A 14,604-nucleotide genomic window follows, 5' to 3' on the forward strand; every position below is an offset into this window, starting at 1 on the left:
GTAATTTTTTACTATTTGTCTGTAAATCATGCATCCCTGCAAACAGCTTCATTCTGGGCATGCGAACTCTTTAATGAGCACCAAACAACAGTGCGTTGGTTCTATTGTATCTCAGAACCAACTATGCCGAAGGCATCACGCGAATTCCCTTTTGAAACAATTTGTGTCACCGTGCAATTAATCAGGAACAGGATCAAGACCCTCAGGTATTTAAAGCGTTTTTGTGTGCCGCCAGTTTGCGACTTAAACACTAAAAGTCAAACTGACATCAGCGAGATGGAAATGGGCTTTATCGTTCTAGCTAGTCACTCATCCGTATCAATTCACTCGAGCGGAACAGTTGCTAATGACGCAAGGGGCCTTCCCCACTTGAGCATTTGCGTTGTCAAAAAATGTAAAACGTGCTATTGTTAGAGTTTTGCTGGCATCAGACACGCACAAAGTCACATAGTTAGCTACCTTAAATGAACTGTAAACCGAGAAAAAGTGTTGTTTTAAGTAAACCAGAAGAAATTCGCCGAAAAATATGATTCAAGGACAAGCCATGCCACGACCCTTGCGTTTGGGCGAAAGTGCCACTACTCTAAGAACACAAGCGGATAGTTACATGCCGGTTATAAGCGACCGTACTTACAAGGAAAGGGTACTTCGGCGACCTTGGGTTTCATACAAAGGTGCAAGACCTCTACATAGAACCACTCTGACGTTAGACCGAAGTCGTCCCAAATTAGACTACGTCACACTCTACAACCACGTAAGTTTGCTGTTTTCTTTATTAGGTTGTAGGACTAAATGTTTTTTGTGGCTTATAAATCACTGTTTTTTGCAGTATCATCAAGGCAGCCATCAGCTTCAAGGGGTGAGACGTCCTCCAACATGCCCCTCCATGTTCACATCCCAGTGGGAAATTGGAGAGGATCGTTCTCGAAGTTTCAGCACCATAACTGCTGACATGTTTCCCCCTAAAACAGGAGAATCAGTAAGACGCAGAAATTGCAAATTTCTGTATGAAAACAGACAGTAACCTTTTTCAGGACTGATTTTTCAAGTTAAAATGCTATACATACACTGTAGACAGTAAGCCCATGGCGGATACAGTGGTAAAATTATAAATATGTTTGTGTAACAGTTTGTATCCCAAGTTCCTGTTCTTGTAATCCATGTTGTTTTTCCAGGTCAAAAGCATGCGCTCAGTGCAAGTGGAAAACAGAATTAACAATACTCATGGCAGAAACATGATGGATGTGACCGACATGGACACTGGGCCATCCTATGTTACTTCATATCGAACTGTGCACGACTCACTGGGTAAATCAAGGGGAAATGGAGTCCCTCATATAAGGAAGAGGCCCCTAAGATTTAATATTATTTCAGGTGACTTTTTGAAAAAGTGGTTGATAATCTGTAGAAATGTTTTTGACCGTTGTTAGTTGCAAAAACTAAGGTAAATATTGGAACATCTAGGGGACAATTGGGACAAATGGAAGACATTTGGGTGGTGATTTAGGAACTAGACTGATATCTTTGAAGATTATGAGTTTTTTATTCTGGCAAATTACCTTTAAAATTAGTTTTAAACCAAACAAATGTCATTTGGATTTTGGTACATCACAAACCAATCTATTACAGTGTTTTCAAATAAGTTACAAGCATGTGATGTGGTTTTCCATAGAGCTTAAAACTTAAAAACTGTTGCAGGAGAAACAGTGGTGCAAAGTGCTTCCAGGGCTGAACCAGAAAACCACAGACTAAGATCTGGAAATCGTGTTTTGAGCGAGCAAAGAAAAAGATCAAGTATTTATGAGACGTTTCGCTTGTACTGAAATGTGCTTCCATCCTACAATGATACCATGGCTTATTGTGATGAATTTTACAAATTTTTGATTCATTGCTTCAGTTCAATATGCTGTATTTAAGATAAAAAAAATCCAGAATATAATCCAGAATAAAACACAGTAACTGCTGCTTTAATATGTGACAGAATATTACCATCTTAGTTTATCAAAAATGTTTGTTTAATTGGATATTTAAAGCACGCTTTGCATTGTGCTGCCTAGAGTTATCATTTACCTGTGAGTGTAATGTGCTATCATGAACCAGTAAATCTATGTTTACAACACTAAATGTCTTTGAAATTGCATTCAACTTTTTCTGTGGAATTGATTTTTTTGGTCCAGTGTTTAATGGTGTTTTACCTCGGCTAAACAACTCTTTAATTATCATCCATCCTATATGTGTTAAAACTTTTAACTTTCTCTAAGTTCTGTATTTTGTATTACACTTGATTTTCATGATGCCTACTTTTATTTTAAAGTGTACGCGCTTTTAGTTTGTTGTACCTAACTTCCTGTGATCAAACCATGTAGCCTTGCTTATGCCAATCATGTCATTGCATTTTTAATAAAACATAACATCCTAAATAAATGAGTTTGTTACCAAAGGGCCTAGAAGGAGCAAGGTTGAGTGAATATGACTTTAACTTCACAAATCCCAGATCTACAACGCTTAAAAGGTCCTCAAATTACTGTAACTGCCATTTAATGGCTCACATCCTATTGTTAACTCTGTTTAAATGCCATCCACACATCAATTCTGTCCAGTATTTTATTACATTATCACACGCTATACTTGTCACACAAAACTCAATTGTACAGTTAGTGGTATCAAGTTTCTGAATGTATTTTAAGTATTTATTTTCAGTGAAAGTTTGTGGCCGAAAAGCAACATGTTCTGTAAACGATTTAAATTTTCAGCTGAGATATATTTTTTCCACTTCAATTGAAAATGAATACACAACGTCAAATACATGGTATGTACAATTTTACACATTTAAACGAAACATTTTTTTAGTTTTCTAGTCGATAAAAACAGCCAGCTTTTTTTTTCATTTTTTTTGCCACACAAGCGGAAATGAAAACACAGGAAATATTTTCAAAACTACGCCAGGCTTGAAAAAGCATTTTTGCACAAGATTTTATACTCAAAACAATTTTCAATGCAAAATGTGCCAATTACCTTATTCACGTTAATATTTAATTATTTGTATTTCAGAACTATGACTAAAATATGTCACCACAAAAGCAGTTTTGAATGTTAGAACAGTTTAAAACAGGAGCAACAGAACATCATTAACTATGTACATAATTATCACCCTATTCCTCGACCAAAGATCCAAAAATCGAAAAAATATACTCCTTGTGAAACCAATCCATTGAAAGCGTATTGCGGCCCTTAACAAGTAACATCACCGGAAGGCAAAAAAAAACTAAATTTCAGTTTAAATCCATTAAGTGTTTACAAATATTCCCATGGGTGGCCGAAAGACGTGCTGCTGCAAAACTTGCCAGAGTAACCGGCGGGCTAGCTTCTTTAATGACACACTGCAATCGGGGGTAAATTTCCTGGCTTTAGTGTGGTGTTATCGCAATATGAGCTATATGGTGTTGGGGTTTATGTATGAGCGCTTCGAACTCTTCAGCCTGCCCACTCACCATAACACACAACTCTCTACTCCTTCAAACATTGCTCTCTCACCCCACACGGTGGCAAAGATGGGAGTGGGCGAGGGACACGAACTTGGTCGCGTCGCACAGACTGATATCAGACAGAGATAGAGAGAGACCGTTGAGAATAAACAGACGCCGCTAGAGGGCGTCGTCGAGCTTTGGCTGACCGCTTCACACCCACGCCGTCCAGCCCTCGTAGAGCAGCGACAGGTTGTCCAATGACGTCGCCTCGTTTATCACGTGATCAACCTGAAGTAAAAAACGTATTTTTACTAAGGGATTTACAGTTTTTTTTCGTTTGTATTTGTACAGACAACTCAAAAGACTATGGCGAAATGAGCGATTTCGCCCCAAAATTGCAAAGATGATGAATTGGCAAACGATTTTTAACGAAAAGTGCCTTTGGCCCCTTTGCCAGGGTAACTGCAACCTTTCCTTTGTAGCAGTACGACTCAGCGGCATTTTGAGTTAAAAAATATTTCGGAAACACTGCGTACCACAAAACATTGGATCTCACCTGTTCTGTGGGCTGCAACCTCTTTCCCGACTCGGCATCCCTTCCGTCCAACTTCGCTTTCACTTTCCTCCAAACGTTCACAGCAAAGTAGTTGCGCTCCTGGATTGCTGAAATCATATACAGATTTTTTTAAATGCAGTGTTTTTAAAAATAATTATTAGTCAAAACGTTGCATAACGAAAGTGATTTGATTGAATAATTCATTTAATCTTTTCGACATTATTTGTTTTAAATGACCAGCATTCAATCAAGGAACTTAGAAATCGACTTGCAGCAGTATTAGTAAATTTAATCGAAAGTCGACTTTATTTGGAAAGTCGGGATAAGTTTCATTAGAACAGGTTAAAAACGGCCTGGAAACTTTTTTTACAAGGTTTTCACTCTGGAACCTACTCAAAATTTTGTGAAAAAAAAAAATCACCATTGTCTCGTCTCACCTTTGCCAGTTTTCGGGTCTCGAACCTTTTTCTTCGGACTTGCCACAACTCCGCCTCCACCAGAACTAACAACCGCTCGTGTTGGGACCGATCCGCCCGTTTCCGGGGCCATTGGGGTGGAACCGGGGCCGCCGTCCGCCCCCATAGGTGGGGTGTTGGGCGTCCCGGCCGACGGGGACGCGTTGACCCCTCCCAGTGTCAAAACAGTGGGCTTTCGGGGTCCGGGACTTCCCCTGGCAGAGGGGTTGGCGCCCGGTAAGTTGGTTCCGACGCGTAGGGCCGTCGCAAACGTCAGCTGGTTCCGATCTGCCGAGGTGTCCAAGTAAGGGTTGGCGAACGCAACAAGATCCTCGTACACTCTGTGAGACAATGGAGGGCGGTTTAAGCACCGATATAACTCCACAGAGCGGTGGAGTTTGGATAGTAAGAGAAACCAAAAAAGGTACAACACCCATAGAAAAGTTTAAATCCCGTCACGACTAGATCGTTATACGCGAGTAAAAGTACAGACAAAACTTTATCGGCGAAAAATAAACCAAATCTTACCCGACGACCATGCCGGCGATATTGGTGAGCTTTTCTATCAATGGGTCGGGGTCGAGCATTGTGGTTGCCTCGCAACCCTGCAATACGTCCATGAGTGTGTCGTTGAGCATTGAAGTTAATTCCTTGTATCTCTCCATGTAGTGACGCACGCTTCCAACTCCCGCTGGTGTCTCGCTGTCCTCTTCTACTTCCTCTTCCTGGACAAAATATAAATGATATATTTTTTTGCTGCTGTACCTTATTTCGGTCACATTTCAGCGAATGTATGATTGAAAATTTTATTTTGTTTGTGATTTTAGCTTTGAAAGCAGGATCTAGTTTAAAGAATTTTAGAAGTCGAAGTGAAAATAATAACACTTTACGACAAAAGTTACTCAAAATAGGAAAAAACGTGTTTAAAAGCCAATCCGCACCTTGGCCATTGTCTTCAGCAAAGCTTTGACGTCGGAAAGCAGCCGACCGTGACCGGATAGCAGCTGCTTCACTGACGTCACGAGTTCCCGAAGTTTCGATTTGACAATTCCCATCTTCTGTTCCTCCTGTTGTCTCTGCTGTTTGCTGACTGCCACGCTTTGGTGAAGCTTTTCCGACACCTTCTGCAACCATTCCTCCGTCTTCAGTCCGGCCTTCGGAGGCTATGATTTGAGGACATTTACATGTAAGTTCAAAGAAACTTTAAGACAATAATTTTCTCAATAATTCAATGCTCAGGATGCCTTGCAGCAATGGCGACAAACCTTTATTCACGTTTATTAGTTTCACTGATGTTGCATGAAGAAAAAAGGGACAAAAAATGATTTTTTTTGTGTTATGTACTTCCCGCTTCGGACACAGGGCATTGTAACCACGAGATAATCTTTCAACAATTGTCGATTAATAAATAAACAAAATCTTTGTTAATTACTTAGGTGCATCACGAAACCATTCAATACTTGTTTCGCTTTTGATATAACAAGAAAAAGTGCCATGAGCGGCTGGTGTGGTGAAACCTCAGAAACAATTGCAACTTCGAAATGACAACATGGTACACACCGAAAACGTAACTTTCCACGGCCAAGCTATAGATTAAGCCCTTCCCACATCCTTGTAAAACTGCCTACACTCTTATACAGGGCAATTTTGAGAACATTTCCCACCGTGAAACCACCACACAAAAAGCAACAGCAACACAAAATTGCGTACACAGCACAACAGAATAACCCACCAGGATATCAACCGCCGTGTGTTCCTGTTGGTCGATCTGGATCGGGTTGGTAGAAATGACTCGACACACCGACTCGCACGAATCCAACAACCTCACGAAAGTGACGTCAGAATCTGATGACGTCATATTTCCCCCGACGGATAGGCGACTCGTCTCGAAGGAAATCGCTTTCTCGCATATGTCCGTAATCTTCGCGCTGTAACGGATTGTGGTTAGAAGTTATGTGTGATGAACGATTTCAAGAACCAAAGCATATCTCCGATGGACAAAAAAAACGTTGTGCAGAGTAACTGGTGTCGTCACATAATAGGTATTGCAACTAGATGTTGTGTTTCAAATTAAAGTCGAATGAAAGCACTGTTCCCATTTTTTGAAAACATTTTTTTCAAGAAACGTGTTCTCAAAATTGAGGATATTCGTTAAAGCAGTACTCGGTTTGATTAATTACAGTTTAACTTAACATAACATTGGTCCAATAATACAGTCACGTCGTTGAGACGCCATACAGCGTAACACAGAAGTCATCTCTACCTCAAAGCAGCTTCTTTGTCAAGTAGTTTGGCTCTGGTTTGTACATCAGCTTCCACTGAACTCAAAACCGTTTGTAGACTGGGGTTAGCTCCCGCCGCCCACTTGAGGCGCTGTTGTATGGACGTGTTCTGCGACATCGCCTTTTCCTGTTGGATTATAGGATTTTACTTTGGTTGTGTGCATTTTTTTGTCTGACTAGGCAAGTTTATCTGACACGTTGTTGCAAAAATAAGTCTCGAAAAACCACTAATATCCAGTAGTTTTACTACTTTACGCCAAAATAGCAGTGAAACTTGAACAAAACGTAGGCAAAGCGCAGTAAGCAAACAAAACCTAGATTTAAATCGCATTTTTGTTCAAATTTTTACAAAACTGTTCGAATTCCATTATCAGTTACCCCCGCCAAAACGCTGAACAAATTTACAGGTGAACCTTAACTTCGCGGCAAATTTTCAAGAACCAACTAACCTTAACTTGTTGAAACATGGCCTCTAGGTGGCGCAAAGTGCCCATGCGCTTGTTTAAGTCGTTGATGACGTCACGTCGCCGTGGCAACACGAAAGTGGTGTTGCTTCCTGCTTCCAATAGATCTTCGTGCAACCATTGGAATCTTGTAACCTGTCACGAAAATCTCGCTTTTAAGCCTTTTCAAATCGATGTATTGAAAATCATGTTATTGCTGTTTGCAGCGTTATGAGGTTTTAAGTTGGTCTTTCAGGAGCCTATTTCGTCACAAACCATTCTTTGCGCTTACGAGGGCGCCAATGACTATTTCGTTTTAATGAAACAAGATTTTCAATATTAATTTCGTATACAAAATTTAATATCCAATAAACTCATAATAATGAAGGTCGATTATTTAACGGCCGAAAAGTCAATCATCTAAATAGTTTTTTTTCCAGAAAAGCTTGTACGGTTATTAAACATAATGCTGGCAGCGTCAGCAACAAATGGTTAAAAGAGGTCAAAATGTAATATTCTCTAATACAAAAACAGCATAAATAAACTTTTTACCTGTAATTGTGCTCTCTGCAAACTTGATCTGGTGGCGACAATGTTGGCGTCCAACCTCTGAGCTCGATCAAATTCCTTCCAAGCTCGGTTGAATTGGTAGACCAACATCGATGGCTTTGCAAGGAAGCTCTGAACAAAAAATATTATGCACTGATGAGACCTTTTAGGTCGAAACAGTGGCCATCTGTCTGCAGCTTACACAAAAAATATTATGTCAAAATCTCCAGTGGGTTTACAACTGGAGTTGGCTAACTGTGTATTTCTTCAAATGGTAGTAGTTTGGGAGATTGCAATATTGCCAATCAACTTTGCTACGATTGGAATTGATGTCCAAGAATAGCATTTATTTGTTTTCGAAACAGAACACATGAAAGGACATTGGGTTAACATACCTGGGTGTATTTGGCTTCGACCGCAGCTTTGCAAATGTCCTCGGATGCCACTAGAGGCGCATTCGGTCTCACGAAAGTAGAAAGTTCGACATTGTGGAGCTCGATGTAACTGCACGTTGCGTAGCCCAGCACCTGATCGAAAATCGTGTTAAAAAACGATAAAAAAGAAAATTAACACATCATAATGTTGTTAGGTATTAAAAACACATGAATTGTAACCGTGTTCATTATATCACATCGGGGTCACCAGTACGGACGTTCAAATGTGATGATGAGTATGCAGAACGCACTTCTTCATATTTTACATACGGTAAATAAGGTAGTAATTTTTAAGGGTAAAATTGGACCTTTGTGCAAAAGTTAACAAGCAACAGTGTACATCAATATAAAAACATAGTGTTTTTTATTATTGTTTTTCACTTACCTCTGATGGAATACCGATGAGAAGTTCTTGGACAAAGTGGGATATGAAGTGTTTGATCGGTTTGGCGAGTCGGTCTTCGGAGTAGAGCGACTTGCTTCCTATGTAGTGGTGACCTGTGATAATAGGAAGGTCATGGCTGACGTCAATCACATTAAACCTCGTTTAATCCGGATATTTGCTCAATTCGGATAAAGTTGAGGGTACAATTTATGTCTAATGCTTTTCTTAACAAAAGCATACGTGTAATCCGGTTAAATTAATCCGGATTAACCGAAGTTGATTGTATACTTAAACCAATGATTTTCAACCTGAACTTTCAACGAGGGGCATTTATTTCATGTAAGAAACTAAGCTTTAGACAGGAAACACAGAGAAACGTTTTCAAAACCAGTAAGTCCAAGTTCAGCATGAATTCTAGTGCGGGTATGGAACAGTTACCTGTGATGCTGTTTTTGGCGGTGGACGACATTCGATCGACGAGGAAAGCGCGCGCGTTCGATTGACACAGAACGAAGAAATCGTGCATGGCTTGAACTTGTTTGATGAACATGATTGCTTGAAGGGCCTCCACTGAACCTGTGTTAAAATATGGTTACGATTTGATTATTTTGAAGTTAAAAACTAGAGAAAAGAATCTCTTAGAGGGCCTTTGATACCGAATATTTATTGAATAACTCTTTGGTTACTATAGTATATGTTATAAGGTCCACTGCCTTCGAATCAAATTACCCGAATTTAAACGCGGGATTCGAATACAACGATTCACAATCAGCCATTTTGTATAAAAAATAAATATCACACCCGACAAATTCTTCAGTTTCTGCAGTTGCAAAGGTTCGGCGAGCACGTCGACGTAGTTCCACTCATGCGGAACGTGCAATCGTTCTCGTTCGATCAAAAGCGACGTGAATTCCTTCTGTACGGAACAGAAGAGACCGTCGAATGCTTGGAGCAACATTTGTCCTGCCGTGAGTCTCTGTTCATCTGATCGTTTCTAATGGACGAGAAAAGTTATTTTTACTGTCTGGTAAGCGATGGTCTTGTGGTGTGGTTATAAACGTATAAATCGTAAACGTGTATTCGATATGGCGTCGGGGTCACCAATATAAAAAAAGCGATGGCTTTATAGTGTTCGGTTGGATAACTAGCTAATAGCTATATGGTTAGGTTTTGGTCCTATAAATCGTAAACGTGTGTTCGATATGACGTCGGGGTCACCAATGTAACATTCGCATGTGTAGGTGAGCATGAGAACGTAGATATTGGTGCTATATTTAACAACTATTTAGAGGGTAAGTGATTTGGAGGATAACAGTAACGTATGACGTTAAAGCGCGCTGCCAAAAAGCGTTCCTATATTTTACCTGTCTTGAATCCTGTAAAAGTTGGTTGTACTGGGCTTGGAGACGCTGCGCCTCGGCAAGCGCTTCTTCGCAAGCCGTGTTTGTCCCGTTCTGCATTCCCTGGTTGCGCAAAAATCCCATCAACTACCGAAAAAAATATCAATTAACGTCGATGCACAGCATTGGGGGAATCACCGTTCGGGGAAATTACGGGAAATCACCTGTTTGTTTAGGTCGTCGAGACGGACTCCCTGTAGAATTGAGCTGATTGCTGACACGAGTTCGCCCACTGATGGTTCTTCACACTGAAGATGCTTCACAGCCTCGGGTGCGATTATGTTGCGGAAATTGTTGAAGAGTTCCTTCAAACAGAAAATTGTTTTTGGGTTTTCTGAAATTCGCGATTTAAAAAAAGTTTTTTGGATTTGTTTTTTATTTCTCATGTACGTTTCCATTTGTATTTTTTTTGCTTATTGTTAATACGCGAAAAGGTAATTGTATGAAAAATACAAACAGATTAATATATGCTTGCTATTATTGGACTCAAAAGCATTGAAAAAACCCTTGAAACAAATATACAATTTCGCGCTAAGAACATTATCTGCATCCAATCACAGAACTGTCAACGAACAAAGCGCTCGCAATCTTAAGTAAGAATAATTCACTTACCAGCAATGCTCGGAACACGTTGTCAGCACATATAACACATAAACTCGCATCCTTCACCACAGAGTTGGGCTTGACCTCAGTGTTGGGAACGACTCCGTTTAACAGAACGTCGCCCACTCTCAGTAGTTGAACGACGTTCGCTAAACAAAGTGGATACGGATTATTATATGTTGTGTTCTGGAATTAGCGATTTTTTAAAAAATCACTTATTTTATTTTGAAATGAACTTTCTGTGAGAGATGCGACTAATTTTTGTTTTTCAATATCACATATTTTGAGACAAACTTTAATGTTACAGTTTTTTTAACGGAGTCAATCTTAGACTTTGAAACAAAATGTTTAAGTTCCTTTTCAAAATTGGAGCGCCAGTCGTGCTGAAAACTTAACGTGGGAAGCGTTTTTTACTTGATGTGGGAAGCGCCAGTTCGTTGAATCCAGGAGATAAGCAGGATTTTCGTCCGTGAGTTCAATGTTTAATATTTAAAATTCACACTCCATTGACCAGCATTAAATAAATTCATAACAGTGAAAGGAAACATGTCACACGTGCCTCGAATCGCAACACATACTATCCCCCACATCGACCACCGCCAGTCTCACTCACCGAACAATCCACAAAGTTCCTCCAAAAACCAATCCCCCTCCTGTGACGTCATATCCACCAGGCGGTGTCCGACACCGGATGCCGCCGTTTCCATGGCAACGGCCCTCTGATCGAGCACGCACAGGAGCATGGTGAGGACCGCCGTGAAGGGACCAATTCCGTCCCGACCGTTTTCCTGTTGACATTTTTTTGTCTTTTAACCACATGGATAAGGTACAACATACAGCATAAAAGTGGGGTCAGGGTAGGAAAAGTTCTCAATTAGGCACAACATGCAATAATAAAACCAAAACGGCTCCTGAGAGAAGGGTCAAATTACACCTAGTTGGCAATCTATTGCATGCACGAGGCACCACAAAATTTTTTTTTTTTTAAAATTAGTTCAAATATTATAGGCAAGGCTAACTTCACAAACAAACGTTGTTGAACAAAAACAGCGAGTTTACTAAAAAAAAACAGAACAAAAAACGTCAGAACTAACTTTGACAAAGTTGATTATGTTTTCCCGTTGTTTGGCAACAAGTCGTTCGGCCTCGGGCATCATTCCAGCGGTTAATGGTTCTCTTTTTCTTCGATCGATCAATTTCATAAGTTCTGTGTTAAGCGAGGCAACTTCGCGTTGCAAAGTTGAGTCTTTGGCGCTCGACGTTCTCGTCTGCAAAAATCGTTGGAAATTTGAAAACGTATATTTGTTAAGAAACAGTGAATAGAACAACATTTTTACTACACAACACATATTTCTATTATGTACCATATATTAAACTAAAAGAGCAAATGACAATTTAAAAGTGTAATAGAAAAGACTGTAAAAAGTTATGTTTATTTCATACATGTATTGCAACTTTAAATTCAAAGGCTTTCCTCAAACAAACAATATCACCCTTTTTGATACCATCAAGACAAACAAAACAGTTAAAATATTTCACACCTGAGTGAGTAAAGTTTACAAAACAGTTAAAATATTGCACACCTGAGTGAGCAATGTTTCTTTCGAGCAACTCTTCTCCAATTCGCTTCTTGCTGACGAGCAGTCGACCTTTAGCAAACCTTCGACCATTTTCTTCAAACGTCTGTTCCATATCGCCTCCCGGTGGCCACGAAGCATGCCCTGGGGTGGGAATTGTGCGGCGATGGCTGCATATTGACTCAGAATATCGAGGCAGGATCTCATGGCGAGTCTCCGCTCTTTGCTGACTGTTGCAAGCTCTTTCTCCGTCTGGAAGTAAAGTGAGCAGAGTGGTTGGGGGGTTGAGAACAATATTGGACAAGATTTTATGTGGTTTTAGGGCGTGCGTTTTTTCGTGGCTGTTGATTTGAAAACTGATCACCACGAAACAACTCTCCGAGGATATTTTAGCAATAGGCAAGGTTTTGAGCAAATTTTAACGAGGTTATACATTTCAAACATGCTGAAGAAAATGTGAACGTTCAAATACAAATTTGCACTTTTTTTAAAAAAAACGCCTGTTTTAAGCTGCAAGCTTTCATACCTAGTAACTTTAAAACAGCAGAAACCGCACATAGAGCCAATGGTTGCCGCGCCTTGCCAAAATACAGCAACTCTATTAACACTTACCATCTGGCCTTGTGACACCATACTAGCTTGTCCGGCTGAATGAAGGAAATTGGAAGCGTGTTCGAAAGCGCACGGACCCATGTCCAAAGGTGTGGTGGCCTCGGCAAGCAGAGCAGCCAACTCAGGGCTTTGTAGTGTGGACAGAAGTAAACCGCAACGTTTTAAATTTTCATCGCAATTGGAAATCTTGTCCTGAAAATGTGGACAACCAGAAATTAATGTAGTGTCTTAGTGGTAGATCCTATTTTGGGGGGACAGGAAATGGTTGGAAAAACACTTTAAATCAGCGTAAAATTATGCTTTATTGTGGCAGTAATAAAGATCTACGGTAATAAAAATAATGAAATTGGAACCCGTGACCCTCGGCATTACGGGCCAATGCTCTACCATCTGATCTATAGGAGCTCACAGGTTAGAGTAAATGTGGTTGAAAACGTTAGAATTTCCTCAGTATGTATCGAGGCAACGTCTGTGAGCAAAATGTGTTGGCGATGCCAGCTACAGTATGTAATAAAGGGTGCCACGGTGGCATTGTAACCACAACGAGATTTCAAGCCGTTTTCAGCTACAGCAAAAGAACGCATGTATTACCTGCACCAGATTGAGCGTAGCCTCCCTCTTGCTCTGTTGTTGTACATGTTGATGCCATCGGTATGGGAGGTTGTTAAATGGGTGCCTGGAGTCGTTTAAAGCCGACTTGACTTGTGCCTTTACTTCGAGAAGGTTCTACGCCACACAGAGAGAAATAGTTTACAGGGTTAAGTTGTAGAAAGAGTGCTTAATTTTTAAAGTTTAGCGATTTATTTGAGCAGTTTCTACGCCAAAATGAATGAAAACAGGTCAAACGTAATTATTCTAGAACAGTGTATTCGAATCGTATTTTACTGTGTAGCGAATTAAACTGAATAGTTCCAGAACATTACAATTGAATATTAATTTAAATTCCACTGCATTGTCCATATACATGAGGGGATTTGCAAATTGTTTTTAACTACACAAGAAACAACAACCGTATGTATCACATTCAGAACCACAAAGTGTGGTAACATAATATCAATCTTACCTCAATATTCTCGTTCATTCCCACGTTATTCTTGAAATGCGTCTTGTATTCGTTGAGCTTCTCCACCAAAGTCGGTAAAGCTTTCAACATTTCGTCGCGATTGTTGAACCAACCCTGCCAAGCAGAAAGTTGAAATGCCACACAAACAATGTTTAGTTTTGTATGAGATAAAACTGGATGCAATTAAACTAAGATATACTCATGCAGAATGTCGATCTTGCACCGTATCCAAGAGGTATTCAACCAGGGATACCATATCGTCCTTATTTATTAGATTTGTAGTTATTTCAAAGGTCAACGTCTAACAAAATCGCCCATATTTATTGTTAGGCGTCCTATTTTGGAAGTTGTTGGCAACCCTGATTACAACTGACAGTATGATCACAGATCTCTAAACTATTCATAAAAATCCACAGATTAAAACATTAAAATACAGTTTTAAGGACATAACACCGCATCTACCCCTCAATTCCATCTCAAACTCACTTGTTTCATCTCAGCAATTCGACTGGAAAACAAACTTCTGGTGATCTCCCGTTCCATGTCTTTCTTACTCAGCTTGTCCTCCTCGTCACCATTTCTCGCACTGGACTCTTTTCCACCTCCACCACCGTACACTGCACCGGCATAACCGCCTTCCACTGTACCTGCGCAAAACGGTAGATGCTAAAGAAGTTTTGAAGGGCTGCAGACAGGGTGTACACACTGTTTCGACCTTGTAAGGTCTCATCAGTGCAGCTGTTGACTGAGGCACTGTCCTAGCTTTTACACAAGCAGG

General features: G+C 40.2%; 2 protein-coding genes across 2 annotated transcripts in view; one reads left to right on the forward strand and one right to left on the reverse strand.

The window, feature by feature from the left end:
* The first annotated feature begins 386 nt into the window (after positions 1-386).
* Positions 387-2,410, forward strand: LOC145906445 (uncharacterized). The gene is made up of 4 exons (XM_082993858.1): positions 387-754; positions 830-979; positions 1,176-1,374; positions 1,699-2,410. Exons 1-4 carry the CDS (start codon positions 527-529, stop codon positions 1,821-1,823), a joined length of 702 nt encoding a protein of 233 aa, XP_082849984.1. The 5' UTR covers positions 387-526; the 3' UTR covers positions 1,824-2,410.
* Positions 2,411-2,600: 190 nt separating this feature from the next.
* LOC145907478 (serine/threonine-protein kinase SMG1-like) overlaps positions 2,601-14,604 on the reverse strand; it is a 32,210-nt gene continuing 20,206 nt past the window's right edge. Inside the window, exons 46-68 of the mRNA XM_082994879.1 lie at positions 14,313-14,473; positions 13,827-13,940; positions 13,355-13,489; positions 12,764-12,955; positions 12,158-12,403; positions 11,669-11,842; positions 11,188-11,362; positions 10,584-10,723; positions 10,136-10,276; positions 9,936-10,058; positions 9,373-9,565; positions 9,010-9,147; positions 8,572-8,684; positions 8,148-8,279; positions 7,756-7,884; positions 7,210-7,359; positions 6,742-6,887; positions 6,211-6,406; positions 5,420-5,641; positions 5,007-5,203; positions 4,461-4,819; positions 4,024-4,130; positions 2,601-3,755 (exon numbers count right to left, since the gene is read on the reverse strand). Coding sequence (XP_082851005.1) covers positions 3,678-3,755; positions 4,024-4,130; positions 4,461-4,819; positions 5,007-5,203; positions 5,420-5,641; positions 6,211-6,406; positions 6,742-6,887; positions 7,210-7,359; positions 7,756-7,884; positions 8,148-8,279; positions 8,572-8,684; positions 9,010-9,147; positions 9,373-9,565; positions 9,936-10,058; positions 10,136-10,276; positions 10,584-10,723; positions 11,188-11,362; positions 11,669-11,842; positions 12,158-12,403; positions 12,764-12,955; positions 13,355-13,489; positions 13,827-13,940; positions 14,313-14,473 — 3,761 coding nt within the window. The 3' untranslated portion in view covers positions 2,601-3,677. The remainder of the gene's footprint in view (positions 3,756-4,023; positions 4,131-4,460; positions 4,820-5,006; positions 5,204-5,419; positions 5,642-6,210; positions 6,407-6,741; positions 6,888-7,209; positions 7,360-7,755; positions 7,885-8,147; positions 8,280-8,571; positions 8,685-9,009; positions 9,148-9,372; positions 9,566-9,935; positions 10,059-10,135; positions 10,277-10,583; positions 10,724-11,187; positions 11,363-11,668; positions 11,843-12,157; positions 12,404-12,763; positions 12,956-13,354; positions 13,490-13,826; positions 13,941-14,312; positions 14,474-14,604) is intronic.

This window comes from Ascidia mentula, chromosome 6 (assembly GCF_947561715.1).
Source record: "Ascidia mentula chromosome 6, kaAscMent1.1, whole genome shotgun sequence".
In the NCBI taxonomy this organism is placed as follows: domain Eukaryota; kingdom Metazoa; phylum Chordata; class Ascidiacea; order Phlebobranchia; family Ascidiidae; genus Ascidia; species Ascidia mentula.